Source organism: Salvelinus sp. IW2-2015, linkage group LG13 (assembly GCF_002910315.2).
Source record: "Salvelinus sp. IW2-2015 linkage group LG13, ASM291031v2, whole genome shotgun sequence".
Lineage (NCBI taxonomy): Eukaryota > Metazoa > Chordata > Actinopteri > Salmoniformes > Salmonidae > Salvelinus > Salvelinus sp. IW2-2015.
Window position 1 is genome coordinate 48,796,087 of NC_036853.1, and position 22,762 is coordinate 48,818,848.

Sequence of the window (22,762 nt, forward strand, 5' to 3'; positions counted from 1 at the left end):
CAGAAAGACTCAGAGCTATAATCACTGCCAAAGGTGCTTCTACAAAGTTCTGACTCAGTGGTGTGTAAATTAAATGTTTCTGTATGTCATTTTCAGTAAATTAGCAAAAATGTCTAGACATGTTTTCACTTTGCCATTATGGGGTATTGTGTGTAGATGGGTGAWGACAAAAAAAATCTGAATGTAAACATTATTAAAGTGACCAGTGTTCAATGACTATGTACATAGGGCAGCAGTTTCTAAGGTGCAGGGTAGAGTACCRGGTGGGGGCCGGCTAGAACAGTGACTAAGGCAAGTGGTGACTGTTTATCAGTCTGATGGCTTCGAGATAGAAGCGTTTTCTCAGTCTCACGGTCCCAGCATTAATGCACCTGTACTGTCTCCACCTTCTAGATGGTAGAAGGGTGAACAGGCCGTGACTCATTGATGATCTTCTTGGCCTTCCTGTGACACTGGGTGTTGTAGATATCATGGAGGGCAGACACTGTACAACAGGTGATGTGTTGGGCTGACTGCACCACCCCCTGGAGAGCCCTTCAGTTGTAAGCGGTGCAATTGCCATACCACGGAGGTCAGTGGAACGCTGAACGCCATCCTCAAGTCAGAGACAGACACTTAATCACAAAGGCTCTTACACACAGGATCTGACCACAAGTCAGACCCAGAGAGACAGGGGCTGGGGCGACTGGGCTGTCCTCCTGCTCAGAGTATATACTTTACGGTAACCCGAGCATGAGGGCTGTTCATTCCCATCTGGACTCAGATGACACGTTAGGAGGGGGGGAGCCACATCAGGCAGTATTAAAGAGAAACGGTGTTCTGTAACAAAAGGCTTCAGCTGACCCCAAAAGGTGGAAATCCACCAGAGGGTTCACACAGGGGAGAAATTATTAAACTGTACCCATTGTCAGATGCGCTTCACCCATGCTGGCAACCTGAAGATGCACCTGAAGGTACACCCAGGAGAGAGGCCGTTCGCCTGTACGCACTGTGAGAAGAGGTTCTCGGGAGAGAATGGGAAACCTGATCTACTGCTGGTCAAAGAKGAGACAATAGAAGACGGACCAGAAAGCATTRATCTGCTGAGTGGACTAAAGATGGGGGAGCAAGGTAAGGGAGAAATACATATAACCTACATACAGTAATAGATCTTCAATGGGAATAATGATGTGCATGGCTATTTTTTCTTCATTTTCTTCATTTATAAAATGAAATCAAAACAACTTATGTTTACATACAAAACCACATTGTAATGTATTAACTTGACCAGGTAATTGTAAAATTAAAAAAATAAATATGCAAAGTCTATTTTCTAACCTCTTCCTGCAGGTGCTTGGCTGCAGGAGACTGGGCGGCTACCTTGGATTCCCAGACCGGTGCAGACAAGAGCCCAGGGAACAACTTAACTGAGCAGGGCAGGATCAGAGGCGACATAGTGGTCAGAGGATGGGTCTGACAACCTATCGTTACTCCTTAACGTCCAAGGACCTTATATGTTATGTTTATAGGGAGACTGGTTCTGGCAACCAAAACTGTCAAATACTCCATCTAAACATGGATTGATTCTCAATTGCGATACGATTCTAGAAACATAAAGCCCTTTACTTTAATATCACGTCTAAATAATTTCATAAAAGCAAAATATACACTTACTGCACACYGTTTTAAGCGGGTCTAACACAGTTACAGCCAACAGTATTTTTCAGTTAAAACACTTTTCTGGCGTCGTTCCTTCCGTTACACATAGGTATTCGGAGCACGCTAGATAGCTAATTAGCACAGGTGGTCGGTCTTCTCGGGTCTTCCGTCTGTCATCGGTAAATAAAGCGCTGTGTTGGAGCAAATTTGGGTGCATCTTATATTCTGGTATTATTCGGGCAATTACACTCCCGACCACTATGGTCAGACAAATGGTGGTRGTAAACACACACCAGGGGATCTATGAAGATGTACTTCACATGTACTTTAACGTAATGGTGTGTGTTGATGGTGGGAGAGCTCATAGTTCTTATAGCAATCAAACGAATGCAAGAAAATGCCAAACAAGATACAAAGGACTACTATAGTCAATATTCCTTCATTCAAGGTAACCCCTATTGTTAAGTTTGAGGTGTGTTAAGAACAAGTCTATTTGCTACCATCCACTCAACTGGTGACTGATTGGCTACTTAGAATTCTTGGATTTTCAAAGCAAATTGTCACTACATGCTGTATATATGGCCGTGTGGGAACCCTAATTAGCCCTATAAATGTGTGTAGTAATTTATCCTTTTTATTATTATTATTTATCGCTGATATGAAAGATAAGGTCCTTATGTTAACGTTCAAAATGAGCACCGTGGCTCATAAAGAAAACCAGAGCAGAAGATACTGTATTTACCTTCATTGATCATCAAATSAAATCAAGTTTATTTTATATAGCCCTTCGTACATCAGCTAATATCTCGAAGTGCTGTACAGACACCCAGCYTAAAACCCCAAACAGCAAGCAATGCAGGTGTAGAAGCACGGTGGCTAGGAAAAACTCCCTAAAAAGGCCAAAACCTAGGATAGACTCTAGAAGGCCAAAACCATTGATAGACTCTAGAGCGTCTATGAAGTTATGTGAACTATATTACCCCTCATAACCCTTTATTAACTTGTCATTTGAAACAGACTTGTATAAATACTTTTTTTTAGAGAGACAGTAAACCTTGGCTAGAACAAGGACTGAGATGATGTAGATGGATTAAGATCGTTCTATTATTTTCTACTCTATTCTTGCTAACACACTATTCTTTCTAAACAAGGCTGCTCTCAGCTTGAAAGATACTGATCATAGGAGATTTGATGTGTAACGTAATAAACAGTACCGTAATTCAAAGAACAGCGCGCATTTCTTTTTCATTTAACCACACCCTTTGARCAATGACGCCAACCAAAAATCATTTATATTCAGTACGTAAACGGAAGAGAACAGTGACCAAGAACAATTTCCACGTTAGCGGTTTTTGTTGTTAATGAGACGTTTATGTTACACATTGGAAATCAAAATATGACTAATTGAACAGCACAGCATCACATACTACTTCAGGTAGTCTTTAATTCGCGCTGGAGACAGGACTTGGTTGATAGACGTTATCTAAGTAGCCGCTAACGTTAGCTAACAATGGTTTTTCACACTCAAATAGCCTCCRTCATGGAGGTRCTAGCGAATGCAGCCGTGGCAGAGATCTGTAAACTCGTAGACGACGACTATGCAGTGTTTCGTTTGGAAATRWCTCAAAGCCAGAAAGAAAACAGGACATTGCGGAGGAAACTACAGCTATTGGAACTGAAGGTGGTACGGGAGCGCGCAGAGAGGACAATTAGAGACCGAGTCCGCGCCAGTCGTCCCTGTAGTGTCAAGATCCTCGACCAATACAGAGGAATGGCAAGAGGTACATTTTTGCAGAAGGCCGAGACTGCAGGGACAAGTTTTAGAATCAAGTTTGCTACAATTCAGCACATTTTGTCATGGGGCACAGACAAAATGTGCTGTTTTAAAGCTAATTTCCGGAAATTCTGCACATTTTGCCATGACTTGTGCCATGTTAATATCAGTGCTTAATTTGAGCCGAATCCTGCAGGAAAAGGATCAGGCACCTCGCTGTTTTGGACTGTTTCGTTCAGGAAATTCAGCCCAGGCCTGATATTCTAAGAGTTGATTCGGGTTGGGCGGGCCCAGGCTTATGGTTTGTGCAACATTGTAACCTATGTTTGAGACCAATCTGTGTCTGTGTGAGAAGCGTGCCTGTATCTCATATGAGATGAACTTCATATGATCTCTCTCCCTCTGATAGACATGATCCTGCAACTCTTATCTCTCCAGCGTTGCACGGCATCATCTATTTCATAATAGAAGTGTGAAGGGTTCTGGAGGAGCTGCAGCACCCCTCATCTATTGAAATATATTTTCCAAAGTTATAGAGTTAATGCTGTCTGTGCAGAAATAAATGAAATAATTCAGAATAGCCTACTACACGACAAAAAAGTGTCACAGAGGACCAATAGCTTATTTTGAAGAATAGCCTAGCTGTGGAATGTAGCCTAATAACAAGGTATGGTCCTACAGTTGGGAATGCACTGCATATCTAATTTGTAAGTCGCTCTGGATAAGAGCGTCTGCTAAATGACTTAAATGTAAATGTAATATCTGTCAGTGAACAAACAGCATGCAGACAAAAACTGGTATTTTGCAATATTTCAAATACAATCACAGGAAAACACAGGTTGGAAAGCAAATGGCTCCTGCTGAAAAGAGAATCATCTCATCTGTCTGCTGTAGGCTACCAAAATATTTGATCAACTTCCAAATATTGTTTTACTATGTAAAATGAGAGAGAAAGGCTTTTGGCACGAGCGCATCAGCCATCACCAGTAAGTGAGCTGCACATCATTGGGTGAGTCAGTGAAACTGGAAAGCAGTTTTAGGACAAATTTCCTCATATTGTAGCCTATAATATGTGTCTCCACACACGTAGGCCTAGTCTATTGATGGATTCAAGATAAGGTCGTTTTTATTGATCTCATATTCTCAGTTTGTGTCAAAGTAGCCTGTCATTTTAGATAATTTGTGCGGTATTAAAAAATATTCTGCCAAAGTCTTCAGTCATGTAAAATGATGTAGAATTGCCTGAAATCCGTTTTATAAAAGGCCACATTTTTCTGACAGTTTGTGCAGAAATGTTTTGGTTGCGCAAACCTACAGTTTACACATGGTCTGTGGTTGCGAGGCCGGTTAGAAGTACTGCCAAATTCTCTTAAACAATGTTGGAGGYGGCTTATGGTAGAGAAATTACCATTAAATTCTCTAACAGCTCTGGTGGACATTCCTGCRGTCAGCATGCCAATTGGCACTCTCCCTCAACATGAGACATCTGTGGCRTTGCATTGTGTGAGTGGCCTTTTGTTGTCCCCAGCACAAGGTGCACCTGTGTAATGATCATGCTGTTTAATCAGCTTCTTGATATGTCACACCTGTCAGGTGGATGGATTATTTTGGCAAAGGAGAAATGTTCACTAACAGGGATGTAAACAAATTTGTCCACAATTTGAAAGAGAAGATTTTTATGCGCATGGAACATTTCTGGTATCTTTTATTTCAGCTCATGAAACATGGGACCAACACTTCATGTTGTGTTTTATATTTTTGTTCAGTGTAGATAGTCAGTCAGGTGGCTAGCTGCTGGCAGAGACTGCTATTGCAGTAATGTTGAAGGGCTCTGTCTAGTATTACTTAGCTAGCTAGAAGGATGAAGTAAGAACCTAATGTTAAACGGAGTCTACTTTAGCAAGAGCAAAATATAGGCTACTATGTTTACTTGAACAGAGAGGAGGCTACTGAGACCGACAGTGATGTGGCGAGGATGAGGCAGGCTGCAATGCATGCAGGAGGAAGCAGGTGAGCTCTGACAAAGGCCAAGGGGCCGACCCATGAAGCTTAAATAAAAAGGTAACGCTAGCAAGAGCAGTGTGAAGGTTTTTTATTCGTATTTTTTTTTCTCGTGATATCCAATTGGGAGTTACAATCTTGTACGATGAAATAAGTGTGATAAATTTGAGAACAAAAACTACTTAAATTTAAACACCACCGCAGAAGATTCGCTATTTACCATCTTCCAAGTTGTTTTGTTGTTTCCGTGAAGAGATCTAGCTATCAAAACTCCCCCTCTTCCAATGCGTTGTGGCTGGGAAATTCCCGAAGTGAATTCTACTAGATGAAAAGGCAAAATGAGTAGAACATCCTGCCATTTTAAAGCATACTAGATTTTTGAGATATTCACATACTAAAAAACATTTTATTTTCGCATACTCAAACAGCCTAATATTTATGAGGCAAGTATGGGTATTCGGACACGGCCACTGTCAGTAGTGTACRATATAGCGTTGAGCATTGACAGTAGCTAACCTAACCACGTCTTTCCCCCAATCACTCTCTCAGCTGAAGGACATCTCGCTGGAGGCCACATGAGCTTTGTGAAACCAGTGGGACACCACGCGTGGAGAGATGACCAACCCATAGCTATAGATGAGGGGAGTGGAACCTCAACYCAGCATGTTATCGTGATAGAGGTTAGTGTCATAGTGTAACATTACAGTACATCAAATGTGGCGCGGGAGCTTGTGGGACTTCCCTATGACATTGTTATCCAATTCAGTTCATGTACCGGTAATAACCTCGGGGGCTCCTGAGTGGCGCGGTGGTTTAAGACACTGCATCTCAGTGCAAGAGGTGTCACTGCAGTACCTGGTTCGAATTCAGGCTGCATCACATCCGGACGTGATTAGGAGTCCCATAGGGCGGCGCGCAATTGGCCCAGCGTTGTCTGGGGGTAGGCCGTCATTGTAAATAAGAATTTGTTCTTAACTGACTTGCCTAGTTGAATAAAGATAAAATAAACCTCTCTTCATGTGCCAGTCTGCAGATGCAGAGGCTGCTGGTTCTGGAGGATCGTCTCTGGTCAAACAGGAGAGKACTGAARGAGAGGACCCACGAGACATCCAGACTAGAGCAGCGGCTGGAGTGGCGCCCCCTGTAGCCACCGAGGACCTCACCGCCTCGCCCCAGCCAAGGACCCGACGCAGCATCACGGAGGTCAGTGGAATGCTGGACGCCGTCCTCAAGTCAGAGACAGACACCGAGACTTTAACTGTAATGCACAGGCGGCTATTACACACAGGATCTGACCACAGATCAGACCCAGAGATACTGGGGCTGAGGCGACTGGGCTGTCCTCCTGCTCCTGGCTTAGAGTATTTACTTTATGGTAACCCGAACACGAGGACGGTTCATTCCCATCGGGACTCAGGTTACGCGTTAGAGACTGGCAATGATCCGTCTTGTTCTTACACTACAGAGATGGACCCTGGCAACATGCCCTTGGGTTTAGAGACACAGACGGATCTGTCTAGAGGGGACTGGAACCGGTACAGTAGTAGTGTGTACTCTGAAGGGTGCCTAGATAAGAAAGGGGAGGTTATAGTKGTAGATGAGGTGACTGTGAAAGTGGAGGGCGACGCTCCTCTGACATGGAATGTGGATGAGACTCACTTAGGGGAAGGACTCTCTCAAGGCAGAGCTTTATTAGATTACAGGGAAAGTTTAGAGACAAATCCAAATATCGAGACCCACTCCCCTTTACATGCGCTCAGGGATCGCGACCTAGTGTCCACGTCAATGGGGCCTTCCGATTCACACGGCCGCATCCTTTTTGATCAGGTTTTGAACTCAAAGGACCAAGGGGCTCAGGTTTTGGGAGGGGGCGCAACATCAGGCGGTAGTAAAGATAAACCATTCCTCTGCATGCTCTGTAACAAAGGCTTCAGCTGCCTCCAGAAGGTGGAGATCCACCAGAGGGTCCACACAGGGGTGAAACCCTTCAGCTGTACCCAGTGTCACATGCGCTTCACTGAGGCTGGCAAACTGAAGAGGCACCAGAGGGTCCACACAGGGGAGAAACCCTTCAGCTGTACCCAGTGTCAAATGTGTTTCGCCCAGGCTGGGCACCTGAAGAGGCACCAGAGGGTCCACACAGGGGAGAAACCCTACAGCTGCCCCCAGTGTCACATGCGCTTCACCCAGGCTGGCAACCTGAAGATGCACCTGAAGGTCCACACAGGAGAGCGGCCGTTCGCCTGTACGCACTGCGGGAAGAGGTTCTCAGAAAGGAGCTACCTCAGGATACACCAGCTGAAAAAACATTMCACTCTATAACATAGAAAGTAACCATTCCACTTGATTGCTTTTCACATGTAGATCAAATGCTGCATTGTCAGCAGTAAAGATCCACAGATGAATTTGGAATAACGAGTAATAGATTTTAGTGTTGAATATTCCTGAGTAGAATTTTGCGTCCAGGCATTGTGTGATCTATAAGCCTTAAAAGTACTGTGTAAGCTATATGTTTATAAATGCCCATTTCATTACTTCCAACTACTTGATGAGAAAATGAATGCAGTTTATCAAGTTCATACAGATTTTTTGTTGACATGCATGTGTGGTTTTTATATGGATTATTTAACACTTGTTAAATACACTCGTAACCATATACAGGTTGAAAATGGAAGAATTGGGCACTAATAAGCAAACATTGGAACGTGGTAGCTGTACAGCACTGTATGGGTAAGCGCTGTATGGGTTTTGACTGAGGGAAATGCTGTAAATTAAGATGACTCGATGTATCGTGAAAGATGAGACGTTGAGGATTCTAATAAATACCGCTTTGATGTCATACAAGCAAGCCAAATCTGCACTTCACATCTCCAAATCAAACTGATGTAATATACAGTGTCAACGTTTTATGATCACTATGTTTGATGTACAGTTACAAGATGACATGGGGTCATACCCTGGGTTCTTCTGAACAGACTGAGCCTATGTTTGTTTATTGTGAAGAAAACTCACTGCTGAACACGCACCTGAATGCACTCATGACTCCATTCTATGCGCACCACAATGACAATCTGTTTCTCTGAATTACCTTGTGAAAGCCTAACACTGTAAGATTTGTATTTTATAACTTAGCTAGTCATGTTTGCGATAGAACAAGCTTTCAGATTATGTCCACTTTAGCCAGATTGCGATTTATAATGGACTGTTTTTTGGATTGTGTAAACAACAGTAATTGTGTGATGGCGGGGATSCAGGGCTGTGTTCCAAACAASTACAAGTGTGCTTGCTCTAGTTCCTCAACGGCACAGCTAGGAGAGCAGAAAAAAGTACCTTTTWATAGTTGAAGACTCTTCTTTGAGTCATAAAAAGTGCCATGAAATTACTAAGGATCTGTGCACACTTTGGAGAGGTGTGTGGCCACTTGGAGACACCAGTTAGTCCTCTCACTCAAACCCTTGTCATTTTTTGGTCTTATGTTGCACATACMCCACATTGTCCAGGAATATTCTTATTTTGTTACTGAATGTATCCAGTGTGTGTTCAGATTTTGTTGTCAACAACTGTTGCAAAATGTACAGTAAATGGAAACTGCACAAAATCAACAGTGTAATGTTTAGATTCAATCTTGTCAGGTAAACTGTTGTGTACTCACTTTTGGTCTAATTATCTCAACTGTTCCCTTTCAATTGCTACCATGGTTATGTATGGTTTTATTTTTTTTATTCTGTAAGAAACATTTCAATTTAACCCTATCCATATAGTCCAATTCCCACGTGTGTAAAGGGTTAATAAACACAAAATGGGACTTTTCATTCTAAGACTTTCATTGAGACTCTCTTTAGTATACATCACATCTGATCTCACCTTATTCTCCATACACCAGACAGCACTTTATAACCAATATACAATTACTAAATATACCTACACATACCCAGACACAAACAAACACCTACTGTACACTGGAGAGGCTATACGAACACGCCTGGTGCCCAAAATGTATGACATATGTCACGCAGCGACCGTTGAGTGGGGACGTTCTGTCAGTTCAGAACAAATTGGCCGCGTTAGCTACCGCTAGCAACATGTAATACAGCTGCCCGGTGAAGCAACAGTGGGACGCACCACGAAACAACACTGGTCATTCACACCGGCTTGTCGTTACGTTAGCTAATTGGGATGTTACGGTGACATCCGTATGGTGCCCAATACTATAAGTTATTAATCCCTCGTCCATCGAAATAAACATTGGTATTTTACAAGTTTTAACTAGCGCCATGCTGCTGTTGCCTACAAGCCAGCATAAACTAGCTAGCCAGGAAGGGTTCATCAGGACAACAGACTGAAGAGACTCCWTTCGTCTCCACTCGACTCTCAGCTGAGCGACATACGTCATCTATTTGGGCACCAAGCCTGTCCATATAGCCTCACCCATTTTTCATGCATTTTTTTTACACGTCAAAATAGTTGAGGTTTGTCTGACTTTTGACTTATCATAGTTGACACATATTTACCCACAAAATCATATTTATGTCCACCATGATGTTTAACAACAATTAAGTAATTCTGTAACTATAATATAGTAGTGGGATGGGTAAACACTTATTACCTGTTTGTGTGTGTACGTACCTGAGGGAGTATATGTCTGTGTAATCTGTATCACCTCTCTCTTCCAGGAGGAGGAGGGTCCAGAGGTGCTGCTGGTGAAGGAGGAGGGTCTGGGGAACCCTGAGGGGACCATGGTCATGGAGGACAACCAGACTACATCTCCTCCTGAACCCACAGAGGAACCAGCAGAGCAGAACAGGACCACACACAGTCTCACTGAGGTGAGCCCACTGAACTACTGGCTGAATCATAGTAGGTCCGGGTGCTGATCTAGGATCAGTTTAGCCTTTTAGATCATAATGAATAAGATTTAATGGAAAGATCATAGATCAGCGTTTCTACTCTGAGACTCTGTGGATACGGGCCCAGGTCTTGATAAATTTTGTCTTAAGTGTGGGAACATGCCTCTGAATTAACAAACCATTAAAGTGTAAAGTAATCAAATCAACTAACATGTTTGGGCAATGAGGCACTGCTATGAGTACTATGCAATCATAAGATGCTCCATAGTAGGGTACTCATATCAGATTTCTTGATCCAACATCCTCTCACTCTGTATCTCTTACAGTCAGTAGACATGGAGGATGGGAAGCCTGATCTGCTGCTGGTCAAAGAGGAGACAATTGAAGATGGACCAGAGAGCATTGACCTGCTGAGTGGACTAAAGATGGGGGAGCAAGGTAAGGGAGAAATACATATAGCCTACATACAGTAATAGATCTTCAATGGGAATAGTGATGCACCTGGCTATTGTTTTTTTCTAAATTTTCCTCAATAATAAAATGAAATAAATACAGCTTATGTTTACATACAAACACACACATTATAATGTATGAACTTGACCAGGTCATTGACAAAAAAAACCTCCATATTTAGAGTTCTCTGCCATGTTTGTGAAGTCTATTTTCTAAACTCTTCCTGCAGGTGGTTGGTTGGAGGCTAACAGAGGAGATTGCGCAGCCATTTTTGATTCCCAGACTGGTGCAGCCATGGGTCCAGGGGAAGACATYGAGCAGGCCAGGACCAGAGGCAACATAGTGGAGGTCAATGGATGGGACGGCGTCCTCAACTCTGGGCTGGGGAACAACACTGTTAACCACAACCAGAAACAGACAGTCGAGCACAAAACAACATCCAAAATAAGTCTCCATGACAACAKCATGGCTGAGACCAGGGCGAKGCGTAGATTTGGTCTGCGGGGACGGGGAGGTGTCCATATGAGACAGGAGAGAACAGACACCGACTCCGCTAGTGAYGCTCCGTCCTGCTCCTATAGTTGTGATTCAGAGAGACTGCTGGCGCCTCAGGTTAACCCCCTAACAGGTGCTGCCTTTAGCCTGCCTTCTATAGAATCTATCAACTGGAACATGGACCCTGCAACAACACAGACACTCACTGGCCTTCGTCCTCCTCACAGTCTCCTAATGTTAAACCAGACCTCAGACAATGCCAGTGCCTCAACACTAAATGGGTACACAAGCCCATTGACAAATGACAGTAGTAGCAACGCTATCAGTAGATCCGATGGCAAAGAGAAGCGCTTCCCGTGTTCATTCTGTGGGAAAGCCTTCAGTTTCCCCAAACAGGTAGAGATTCACCAGAGGATGCACACAGGGGAGAAACCATACGGCTGCCACCTGTGCCAGGCCAGTTTTTCACACTCRTCCAACCTAAAGAGGCACCAGAGGGTACACACAGGGGAGAAACCCTTCAGCTGTACCCAGTGTCACATGCGCTTCGCTCAGTCTGGCAACCTGAAGATGCACCTGAAGGTCCACATGKGAGAGAGGCCATTCGCCTGTACGGACTGAGGAGCTACCTCAGGATACACCAGCATAAAAAAACATTCCACTCTATAACATAGAAAGTAACCATTCCATTTGATAGCTTCTGACTGACATCACACCCTGCATTAAAGACAAAGATTAATTTTCATTGTCAGCAGAAAAGATGCCCTTGGAATAACGAGAGTAACGTATTTCATTGTTGAATATTCCTGGGTAGAATGTTGCATCTCGACATTGTGTGACATTGACTTGAGTGTACAACACATTAGGAATACCTGCTCTTTGCACTTCATAAACTGACCAGCTGAAAATTACAATYCCTTCTTGATGTCACTTGTTAAATCTACTTCAATCAGTGTAGATGAAGGGAAGGAGACAGGTTTTTAAGAAGGATTTTTAAGCCTTGCTACAATTGAGACATGGATTGTGTGCCATTCATTTAGCATTTTTACATTTAGTAATTTAACAGATGGCTCTTATCCAGAGCAGCTTACAGGCACAATTAGGGTTAAGTGCCTTGCTCAAGGGCACATCGACAGTTTTCACATAGTTGCTCGGGGATTCGAACAACAACCTTCGGTTACCGGTCCAATGGCTCTTAACCACTAGTAGGTACAAGCTCCCCTGGTTTGAGTGTGTCAAGAACTGCAACTCTGCTGGGTTTTTCACGCTCAACAGTTTCCTTGTGTGTATCAAGAATGATCACCTCCAAAAGGGAATCTCCAGCCAACTTGACCAACTATGTGAAGCATTGGAGTCAATCATGGGCCAGCTCCCTGTGGAACGCTTTCGACACCTTGCCCTGATGAATTGAGGTTGTTCTGAGAGCAAAAGGGGGTGCAACTCAATATGTAGAAATATGTTCCTAATATTTTGTACATTCAGTGCAAATAGCATATATGGTGCCCATGGAAAGTATTCATACCCTGGAATTTCTTCACATTTATTGTTTACAAAGTGGGAATAAAATGATTTAATTGTAAATCCTATACATAATACAACTGTCAAGTATGTGATAGTTTATTTTGTATTTTTATGAAATAGAGATGAATAGCTAGAAAGATAGTCGTTGCTAAAATTCAATGCTCTTGAGTCAATAACATGTTAGACACTCCTTGGGTAAGTCTCTACGAGCTTTACACCACCTGGATGGTGCATATATTACGCTCCCATTATTATTTTCATAATTCTTCATGCTCTGCAAGATGTTGGGGATCATGGCTAGACCAGCAATTTTTAATTCTTGCCATAGTTTTTCAAGCAGATTGTAGTCAGATCCCTGCTCCTCCCCTCCGGCGTATGAATCGCAGAGTACTCACCAGTCGACCTGGGAATTCATACATACGCCACCTGTGAATCATTATGTTCACATCCTGGACCCATTACCTTCATAATTTCCTCCCTTTATAGTCACTCTCCCAGGTTCACTCACCAGTTGGTATTGTTCTTGTGTATCGCGGTCTGCCGTATGTTAGTGGCGTGTCGTTTTTTATTTAAACGTTTTCCCACCTGGGGCCCTTTCCTGGCTCCAAACCGCCAATCAATTAAAAACACAATTATTAAGTCAAACTTTAAACCTTGGTCACTCAGGCCCATTCACTGTCTTCTTGGTAAGCAACTCAGTGTAATTTTGGCATTGTGTCATACTGATGCAGCCACCGACATCAGACTTGAAAATAAGGAGGTAGTATACTCCAGTGATGTGTTCATTGGATTTTCCCCAACATAAGGTTTTGCATTATGGCCAAAATAGCATATTCATTGCTGTTTTTTGTTGTAGTAATAAGTTTAGTGACTAATTGCATACAATATGCATGTTTTGGAATATTTGTATTTTCAGTCATTGAGTTAAAGTCATTATTGTGGAGTCACTAAAATGTTGTTGATCCATTCTCAGTTTTCCCTCCCATCACAGCATTGAACTGTACCGCTTTTAAAATCACTAACGGCCTCATGGTAACATTCCTGAGCAGGTTCTTCTGTCCTGCAGTTCAGTTCAAAGAAGGATGGCTGTATCTTGGTGTTTTTAAAGTGAGATGATAATGATAGTGACTTAATTCATGTTTACTTGACATGTAGTAGTGAAAGTGTAATGTTGAATCTTTTCCAAATATTCAAAATTCATTTATCAAAGCGAGGGTACCAGATTTACAGAAAAGGTAGTGTTACCGTAGTGAGTTATTGTACTTGTCACGTATCATTTGCGATAAAAGTACGTATTCACTTGTGAGTGTTGAATTGACTCTGAAATTGATCTGACTGACTTGGTTATTTTTTAAAATCATTGCAGACTAATTTCCCTCTCAGTTGACAAAAACATATGGACTTAAATAATTATATTGGCTCCATATTTTAAGTACTTGATTAGTGTTAAATAGGCTTGGCTGTGTTAACTTGTTGTTGTACAGCAAAGAGCTTCTCATATACAGTGAGCAAAAGTATTTGATCCCCTGCTGATTTTTGACGTGCCCACTGACAAAGAAATGATCAGTCTATAATTTTAAAGTAGGTTTATTAACAGTGAGGACAGAATATCAACAAAAAAATCAGAAAAAACGCATGTCAAAAATGTTAATGAATATTGCATTTTAATGAGGGAAATAAGTATTTGACCCCCTGCAAAACATGACTTAAAGTACTTGGTGGCAAACACCCTGTTGGCAATCAGCAGGGTCAGACGTTTCTTGTAGTTGGCCACAGGTTTGCACACATCCTCAGGATGGAGTTTTGTCCCACTCCTCTTTGCAGATCTTCTCAAGTCATTAGGTTCAGGCGAGTTTTGCAACTCGAACTTAGCTCCCTCCCACAGATTTTTTATGGAATGTAAGGTCTTTGAGACTGGCTAGGCCACTCCCAGGACCTTAATTGCTGCTTCTTTGAGCACTCCTCGTTGGCTTGGCCGTGTGTTTGTTCATTGTCATGCTGGAATCCCATCCACGACCATTTTCAATACCCGGCTGAGGGAAGGATGTTTTCACCCAAGATTGACGGTACAATGGCCCCGTCCATCGCACTTTATGCGTTGAGTTGCCTGTCCCTTAGCAGAAAAACACCCCCAAAAGCTAATGTTTCCACCTCCATTGTTACGTGGGATGGTTTCTTGGGTCATAGGCAGCATTCCTCCTCTCCAAAATCACGGCAAGTGGGTTGATGCCAAAGAACTCCTTTGTCTCATCTGACCACAACACGTTTCACCCAGTGTCCTCTGATATCATTCAGATGTTCATTTGGCCAAACCATTCAGACGGGCATGTATATGTGCTTTCTTGAGCCAGGGGGACCTGCGGGCGCTGCAGGATTTCATCCTCACGGCAAGTTGTTACCAATTGTTTTCTGATGACTATGGCCAGCTGACGCTTGAGATCATTGACAGATCCGTCCTGTGTAGTTTCGGCTGAATCCTCACCCGTCCAGATCATTGCACTCCACGAGGTGAGATCTTGCATGAGACCCAGGCTGAGGAGATTGACAGTTTTTGTGTTTCTTCATTGCGAATAATCACAGAAACTGTTGTCACCTTCTCACCAAGCTGCTTGCGATGGTCTGTAGCCATTCCAGCTCTTTTAGTCTACAATCCTTGTCCTGACATCCTGGAGAGCTCTTTGGTCTTGCCAATGGTGGAGATTTGGGATCTGATTGATTGATTGCTTCTGTGGACTATCTTTTATACAGGTAAGAAAACTGAGATAGGACACTCCCTTTAAGAGTGTGCTCCTAATCTCCGTTCGTTACCTTATGAAAGACACCTGGGAGCCACAAATCTTTTTGATTGAGAAGGGGTTCAAATACTTATTCCCTCATAAAATGCAAATCAATTTATAACTATTTTTGACAGCATTTTTCTGGATATTTTTGTTGTTATTCTGTCTCTCACTGTTCAAATAAACGGTACCATTAAAATGATAGAGCTGATAATTTCTTTCTTCAGGGAGCAAACGTAACAAAATCAGCAGGGGATCAAATACTTTTTTCCTTCACTGTAAAACCTATATATGCTCTCCTGTACACTTTCTGTTTACAGTCTGCAGGTCCTTGAGGACCTGCTGATGTCCGGTGTTGCTTGTCGTTCAATGGATGTAAATGACGATATAAGTTAGACCATGCTGAGTGCAGCTATCTTCATTGACCACCATATGACTGGACTCTGAAGTTGCAGGTCACAAGCCCTGGATAGGAGCTGTCATTTTCCTTCCAGAGTTGAGCCAGGACTGAACCACAACTCGCCACATTCAGCGACAGGAGGAAACTGAAACCAACCTCTTGTCCGTGGTTATCAAGTGACAACTGCAGCAGGGATCCAGTCGGCCAGCCCAGGACCCTTCTCTTCCGTCTCAGTGCATGATGAAGCAGTCTGCGGGCTAGATCGTCCTGTTTTTATGATACAACACCACAGTACTATGATGAACAAAAATGTCACCAGCCTTCAGAGATATGGTGGGACTCTCCCCTGGTGGTACTCCACAGTAGTGATTCATTCGCGTGGAATCAGACTTGGTTAATGTTTCTTAATCTAGGTAACGCTGAGCGTTAGTCCCCGATTAGCGGCATATCAACAGCTTTAAAGAAATATTATTATATTCTAGTGTATCCTGTGATCAAGCCTTAATGTTTTGGGTTGGTGTCATAATGTTAACAATTACTTAGTATTTCCACTGAAATGTCAATCACCCAGTTATGGCCACATTATTTTGTATCATCAAAGATGTTTTAATTTTGTTCATAACAGAGACGTCAACCCCTCTCCGAAAGTGTTACTAATACCTGCTAGTTGGCCTAGCCGTCTGGGTTGAAAAAGAATGACTCCGCCCTCAACTTTTCAATTGCTTAAAAACTTCTTGTCCAATACGGGGGCGCTGTTTTCACTTTGGAAAAACTCGTGCCCAATGAAACCCGCCTCGTCACTCTTTTCTAATCATACCCAATATGCATATTATTATACTATGAATAGAAACACAAGTTTCTAAACTGTTTAATTATACTGTGATTAAAAACAGAACTCATTTTGCAGCAAACTTCCATATAGGACGTGAAAAATCTGAAAACGAGGCCTGTTTCAGGGCCTGCCTATTCACGTGCTTTTATTTATCGATATGCATGTACTTCATACGCCTTCCACTAGATGTCAACAGGCAGTGGAAGGTGGAATGGGTGTCTAAGCTGATCTGAGGTCGAATGAGAGCTTTGGAGTGACAGGTCCGGATTTTCTTTGTCTTCTAAGCGCGCGCGGAGCTCGACACTGTCTTTCTGAAAAGCGTTCGGTTTACACGGCGAATAATCTCCGGCTCTGATTTTTTGATACGTGATAATAACATCATAAGTAGGTTTTTTCAACCGCGTTTTTTATCAGTTTTTCAACGTTTATTGGACTTTTGGAGTTTTCCGTTCTTGCTCAAGAGAGGATGGGAATGTTAGCAACCCTTGGCTAGCATTGTGGCCGCGAATTCGACAAGAAGAAATGGACATTCTAAAACCAAACCGATTTATTCTGGACCAAGGACTCCTTGTACAACATTCTGATGGAAGCTCAGCAAAAGTAAAAAAAAATGTATGATTTATTTCGTATTTCTGGGTAAAATGTGAGTCCTATTCTCCGCCGTTTTGGTGAGCGCTGTCTCGCAATAACGCAAGCTGTATTTATGGTAAAAGTTATTTAAAATCTAACACAGCGGTTGCATTAAGAACCAGTGTATCTTTCATTTGCCATACAACAAGTATTTTTATGTAAAGTTTTGATGAGTTCTTGTCAGTTAGGTGAGTGTCCAAAATATCTCCGGAGATTCTGTGAATCGATGCTCACGTATTCACAATGTATAACCAGGATTTGTAACTATAATATATGAATTTTCGAACAAACATAATTGTATTGTATAACATGATGTTATAAGACAGTCATCTGATGAAGTTGTCCAAAGGTTAGTGATTAATTTATATTTTGCTGTTTTGGGAAAGCTACCTTTGCGGTGAATAAATGCGTTTTTGTGTGTTTGGCTATTCGTGGTAAGCTAATAAATATATTGTGTTTTCGCTGTAAAACACTAAAAAAATCGGAAATATTGGCTGGATTCACAAGATGTTTTCATCTTTCATTGCTGTACACAAATGTATTTTCATAAATTTTTTATGATGATATTTATCTATTTCAGCTGCCTCTGTAATTATTCTGGCTGCTTTGGTGCTATTTTTTATGGTAGCTGCAATGTAAAACTATGATTTATACCTCAAATATGCACATTTTCGAACAAAACATATGTATTGTATAACATGTTATAAGACTGTCATCTGATGAAGTTGTTTCTTGGTTAGTGACTAATTTTATCTCTTTTTGGTTCTTTGTTGAAAGCTACTTATGCGGTGGAAACATGGTGAATATGCGGTTCGTGTGTTGGCTATTGTGGTTAGCTAATAAAATACATAGTGTTTTCGCTGTAAAACATTTAAGTCATCGGAAATGATGGCTGGATTCAAAATGTTTATCTTTCATGTTGCTGTATTGGACCTTGTGGAATTTCATGAAAATTATATTATATGATATCCCTGTCCCGTTAGGCTAGGCTATGCTAGTCAGCTTTTTTGATGAGGAGGATCCCGGATCCGGGAGAGAGAAGCGGTAGAGGTTAAAAATGTTTTTTCACCAACATCTTTTTCAGTGTTGCATGCAAATGTATTTATTTTACAGCTTAATCTTGTTTTGAGAAGGTAGATAATATACACGAGTATGAATAATTTACATCAACTTTAATTTCAGTGACTTGACATGAACGATGAAAACACTGGTGTTTGTGATGCACTTAAGGGAAGAAATACACAAGCTGGGTTGAATAAATTAATATATTTTTTACCTGTATTTAAAAATAATAAAAAAATACTTGCATATGAAAACAAACAAYTTGACATCCGTCCCTATATTGTAACATAAATCACAATAAAAATATATTTCCACTGCCAACTCTGTATCCCACTGCACACACCTGCAGTATAACCAGTGCTGGCAGAAGTCACAGCACACYCATGTYACTTCGGACTCACACTCCTGCAGGGAGCTTGCAGGCGGATCACGCTACCCATAGCGAGCACAGCAGGTGGTGTCTTTTATTTGAAATGTTTTTCTTCATTTAAMATGTGTTTACCTGTGTAGGTGTCTGTATTTGAATTGCAGGGGGCAGGGACACCAGGCGAGGCTCCTGTGGTGGTGTGACCAGGGGAGACTGAGCCTGCTGGTAAATGTGTTTTGCGYCCAGGGGAGCCAGCACCTTGTACCTGCTCAGGGCGCTTTAAAAAAAACAGACTCRTCGCAGTTATAGATTTGTCTGGGTTTCTCCCTCAACCAGCTCTCCTCCAAGTGSTTCTCATAAGAAGTGAACAAATGGCACACTCGTCGGACGGGTGGCACACTCAGCTCTGCCCGTCCAGGGTGTCCGGCCTCCTCATGAACAGTTCCCACCACCTCTTCCACATATTCAAAGAACTCTACCTTGTAGTTGGCTTGGGCAGCAGCATCAGGGAACTTGATGTAATTGTCTTTTGGTTCACATATAGTTTTRCAGACTTTGTGGACTACTCTGCATACAGTCGGTTCACTTACACACACAAATCTCCTGTTACACGATGGAAGGTTCGAGATGCCAAAAACCTCAAGGTGATCAGTACTTGTAAGGAAGGAGGGATGGGCCTTCCCTAAGAGAGTCAGATAAAAGCCTTGGCTCAAGCAAAAAAGATGATGCCAGCTGCATTTTCTTTGTACTGCATACTGAACAAAAATATAAATGCAGGATGCAACAATTTCAATTGAAATAAATAAATGAGGCCCTAATCTATGTATTTCACATGACTGGGCAGGGGCKCAGTCATGGGTGGGGTGGGCCTGGAAGTTAGGCCCAGCCAATCAGAATTTTTCCCCACAAAAGGGATTTATTATAGACAGAAATACTCCTCAGCAACTGTGTAATGACCATGCTGCTTAATCAGATTCTTGATATGCCACACCTGTCAGGTGGATTATCTTGGCAAAGGAGAAATGCTCATTAACAGGGATGGAAACAGATTTGTGCACAAAATTTGAGAAAAGCTTCCTGGGATCTTTTATTTCAGCTCATGAAACACGGGACCAACATTTTACATGTGGCTTTTCTATTTTTGTTCAGTGTACATATGGAAACGGTCACGGAAATAGATTCCTTCAAAATCATTCAGTGGGTTGCTCCTGTTTATGAACACCCTTCTGTCTGGCCTTGGTGGTGCTCTTTGATCATCATTGAAATAGTCCAGGTATCCATTTTCCTCCATTGCCAAGGTCAACCTAGGGGCCAACATCCATTAATCTGAAGTTAAACCTGCCTCTGGCCAGGTTTCATTTAAGGCTTCATTTAGATCTAGATTAACTCTAATCATCCTTCTGGACATCAGACTTTTAAAATCTAGACTAGGGCAAGTCTGCGACTATTGTAAACCATGTCCGACCAAGAACAGCACAGTTGAACAACTTCTCCTTAAGGCTGTTAAGTGCAGAATCACACTCATTAGTCCAGTCAGTAGGTTTCAACTTTCTGAAGCTGCCAGCTTGCTTCACAGGCTTCACCTTCCTCCTTCTCTTCTGATCGGCAATGAGAGCGAAGAGCGGCTTGGCAATAGCAGAACAGTTTGGAATGAAATTTTGATAGTAGAATATCATTCCTAGGAAGGGTTTGATCCTTTGTACTGAAGGCGTACACCCATCTTCCTCCATTAGATCCGACTTTGTAATCTTGGATATCACATCCACCTTTATCAGGGCCACAGCCACCACATCACCATTAATGATGATGGTTTCTGCAGGAAATTGCATTTCTTTGGGCTCAGTTTCAGGTTGTGCTGTCTCAGTCTCTGGAACACCAGCTCCAATCTATCCAAGGCTTCTCTTTCRCTTGGCGCAAACACCAGGAGGTCGTCTAAGTAACACAGCAGGCTACTGAAGTTTAAGTCCCCAAAAATGCTGAGCATCATCCTCATAAATGAAGCTGGACTATTGCATAGGCCCTGCRGCATTCGATTGTATTCGTGCAGACCCAGTGGGGTAGTGAAGGCTGTATACATTTTGTCCTCCTCACACATAGGTTTGTTGTAAAAGCCTGACGTCAAGTCCATCGTACTGAATTAGGTTTTGCCCCCTAGGGCTGCAAGACAGTCAGATTGGTGTGGAAGTGGGTGCACATMTTTGAGTGTCCTTGCATTCAGCCATCTGAAATCTGTACATATACGAAGCCCACCGTCTTTCTTCCACACCATAACTAGAGGGGAAGCATATTTGATTATTTCCTGTTCTTCCATTTCCGTCAATACTTGTCGTAGTTTCTGGTAGTGGGCATGCGGAACTCTACGATATGTAGAGCATYCTTGGAGAACACATCATTGTAGTTAGGAATTAGTTCAGTTATTTATTCTCTTGTTGCTTGACTGATTTTACAGGGCTCGATGTCAACCTCTCCCAACCCTACATCCAGCAGTCTCTGCTTCAAATCCACGGAGCTGGTTGTGATGGGCTGCTTCCCTAGAGTTCCCCCTTCCATCTTGCAGGAGCCTTGGAAAACTGTGAAGTCCTCCACAGCCAGACAGGGACACACATCAGCCAGCTTGCAGTTTGTCTTTAGAGTGATAGGTTAGTGTCTTTCATGGGCACCCACCTGTCGCCCCACCTGGGTGTGATGACTCGGCCCACCATGATGTTTTGTGGCATGGTCTTGGATGAAGTGAGTTCGACCACAATAGTGCTCCCTGGAGACATTGGCACGCTGTTGGGAAGCCGCCCCCATACTAGATGCTCTTATTTAGCAAGGAGTGTGACAGCCTGGTTGAGTTTGACTGTCCCAATTTTTTGGGGCATTTCTTCACTCTGCAAACATGTCAGGCTAGTCATCATGTTCAAGAAGTATTCTCCCACAGGTGATGGCTGCTGTACATTCTGCTATGAGTCTCCAGTACTCGTCAGTAACCTTCATTTGATGCATGAGGTGCTTTATCAAGTTTGTACTGAGAATGAGATCATCATGCTGACCTGGGACTATGAGCCCAGAAACTAAACAACTAATCGCATAGACGTTAAGGTMAACTTCAAACGGTTGTGCCGTTTTCTCCCCCTACACCAATGAGAATGACTCGCTCTGACAGTGGCTTCTTCTCTAGACTAATATTTTCCGCAAGCATTCTTTGCTCTGCTGTCTCGCTTAAAGTACAGGGCATGGAGCCGGTGTCAAGCATCCCTTTCAATTGGAACTGGTTCTTTACAGTGACTGGGGCATAAAACAGTTCGTCAAATGGCGTTACTCTTTGTTTATTCTGCGCTATGACCCGAACCCCTCCTGCACTACATGCGTTCACATGTAAATCTTCATCACACTTGAGGGTTTTTCTCTTGACCCGCACATCCCCCCTCCATATGCTGGCCTGCTAGTTTAAAGGCTCTGCTCCATGGGTTGCTTGTGTGGGCTCCTCACTGTATCTAGGCCCAGGCTTCGAACTAGAGGTCGACCGATTAGGCTTTTTCAACGCCGATACCGATTATTGGAGGACCAAAAAAAGCCGATACGGATTAATTGGCCRATTTTTATTTATTCGTAATAATGACAATTACAACAATACTGAATGAACACTTTTATTTTAACTTAATATAATACATCAATAAAATCAATTTAGCCTCAAATAAATAATGAAACATGTTAACTGGCAATACTAAAGTGCCTATAAGAACATCCACTAGTCAAAGGTATATGAAATACAAATGGTATAGAGAGAAATAGTCCTATAATTCCTATAATAACTACAACCTAAAACTTCTTACCTGGGAATATTGAAAAAAGGAACCATCAGCTTTCATATGTTCTCATGTTCTGAGCAAGGAACTTAAACGTTAGCTTTTTTACATGGCACATATTGCACTTTTACTTTCTTCTCCAACACTTGTTTTTGCATTATTTAAACCAAATTG

At 42.4% G+C, this 22,762-nt stretch overlaps 2 protein-coding genes across 3 annotated transcripts in view; both read left to right on the top strand.

Moving 5' to 3' along the window:
- LOC111971314 (uncharacterized) overlaps nucleotides 1–9,243 on the top strand; it is a 22,139-nt gene extending 12,896 nt beyond the window's left edge. Inside the window, exons 1-3 of one of the 2 annotated variants that reach the window (XM_070446415.1) lie at nucleotides 2,276–3,419; nucleotides 5,963–6,093; nucleotides 6,440–9,243. In XM_070446415.1, the coding sequence (XP_070302516.1) occupies nucleotides 3,149–3,419; nucleotides 5,963–6,093; nucleotides 6,440–7,735 (1,698 nt within the window). In that variant the 5' untranslated portion in view covers nucleotides 2,276–3,148 and the 3' untranslated portion in view covers nucleotides 7,736–9,243. Of the gene's footprint in view, nucleotides 1–2,275; nucleotides 3,420–5,962; nucleotides 6,094–6,439 lie in introns of those variants that run through there. The other variant, XM_070446414.1, reaches the window with a different exon arrangement.
- LOC111971315 (uncharacterized) overlaps nucleotides 1–22,762 on the top strand; it is a 244,714-nt gene that overhangs the window by 135,173 nt on the left and 86,779 nt on the right. The window contains exons 5-6 of the mRNA XM_070446023.1: nucleotides 10,587–10,698; nucleotides 10,943–11,826. Coding sequence (XP_070302124.1) covers nucleotides 10,587–10,698; nucleotides 10,943–11,826 — 996 coding nt within the window. The remainder of the gene's footprint in view (nucleotides 1–10,586; nucleotides 10,699–10,942; nucleotides 11,827–22,762) is intronic.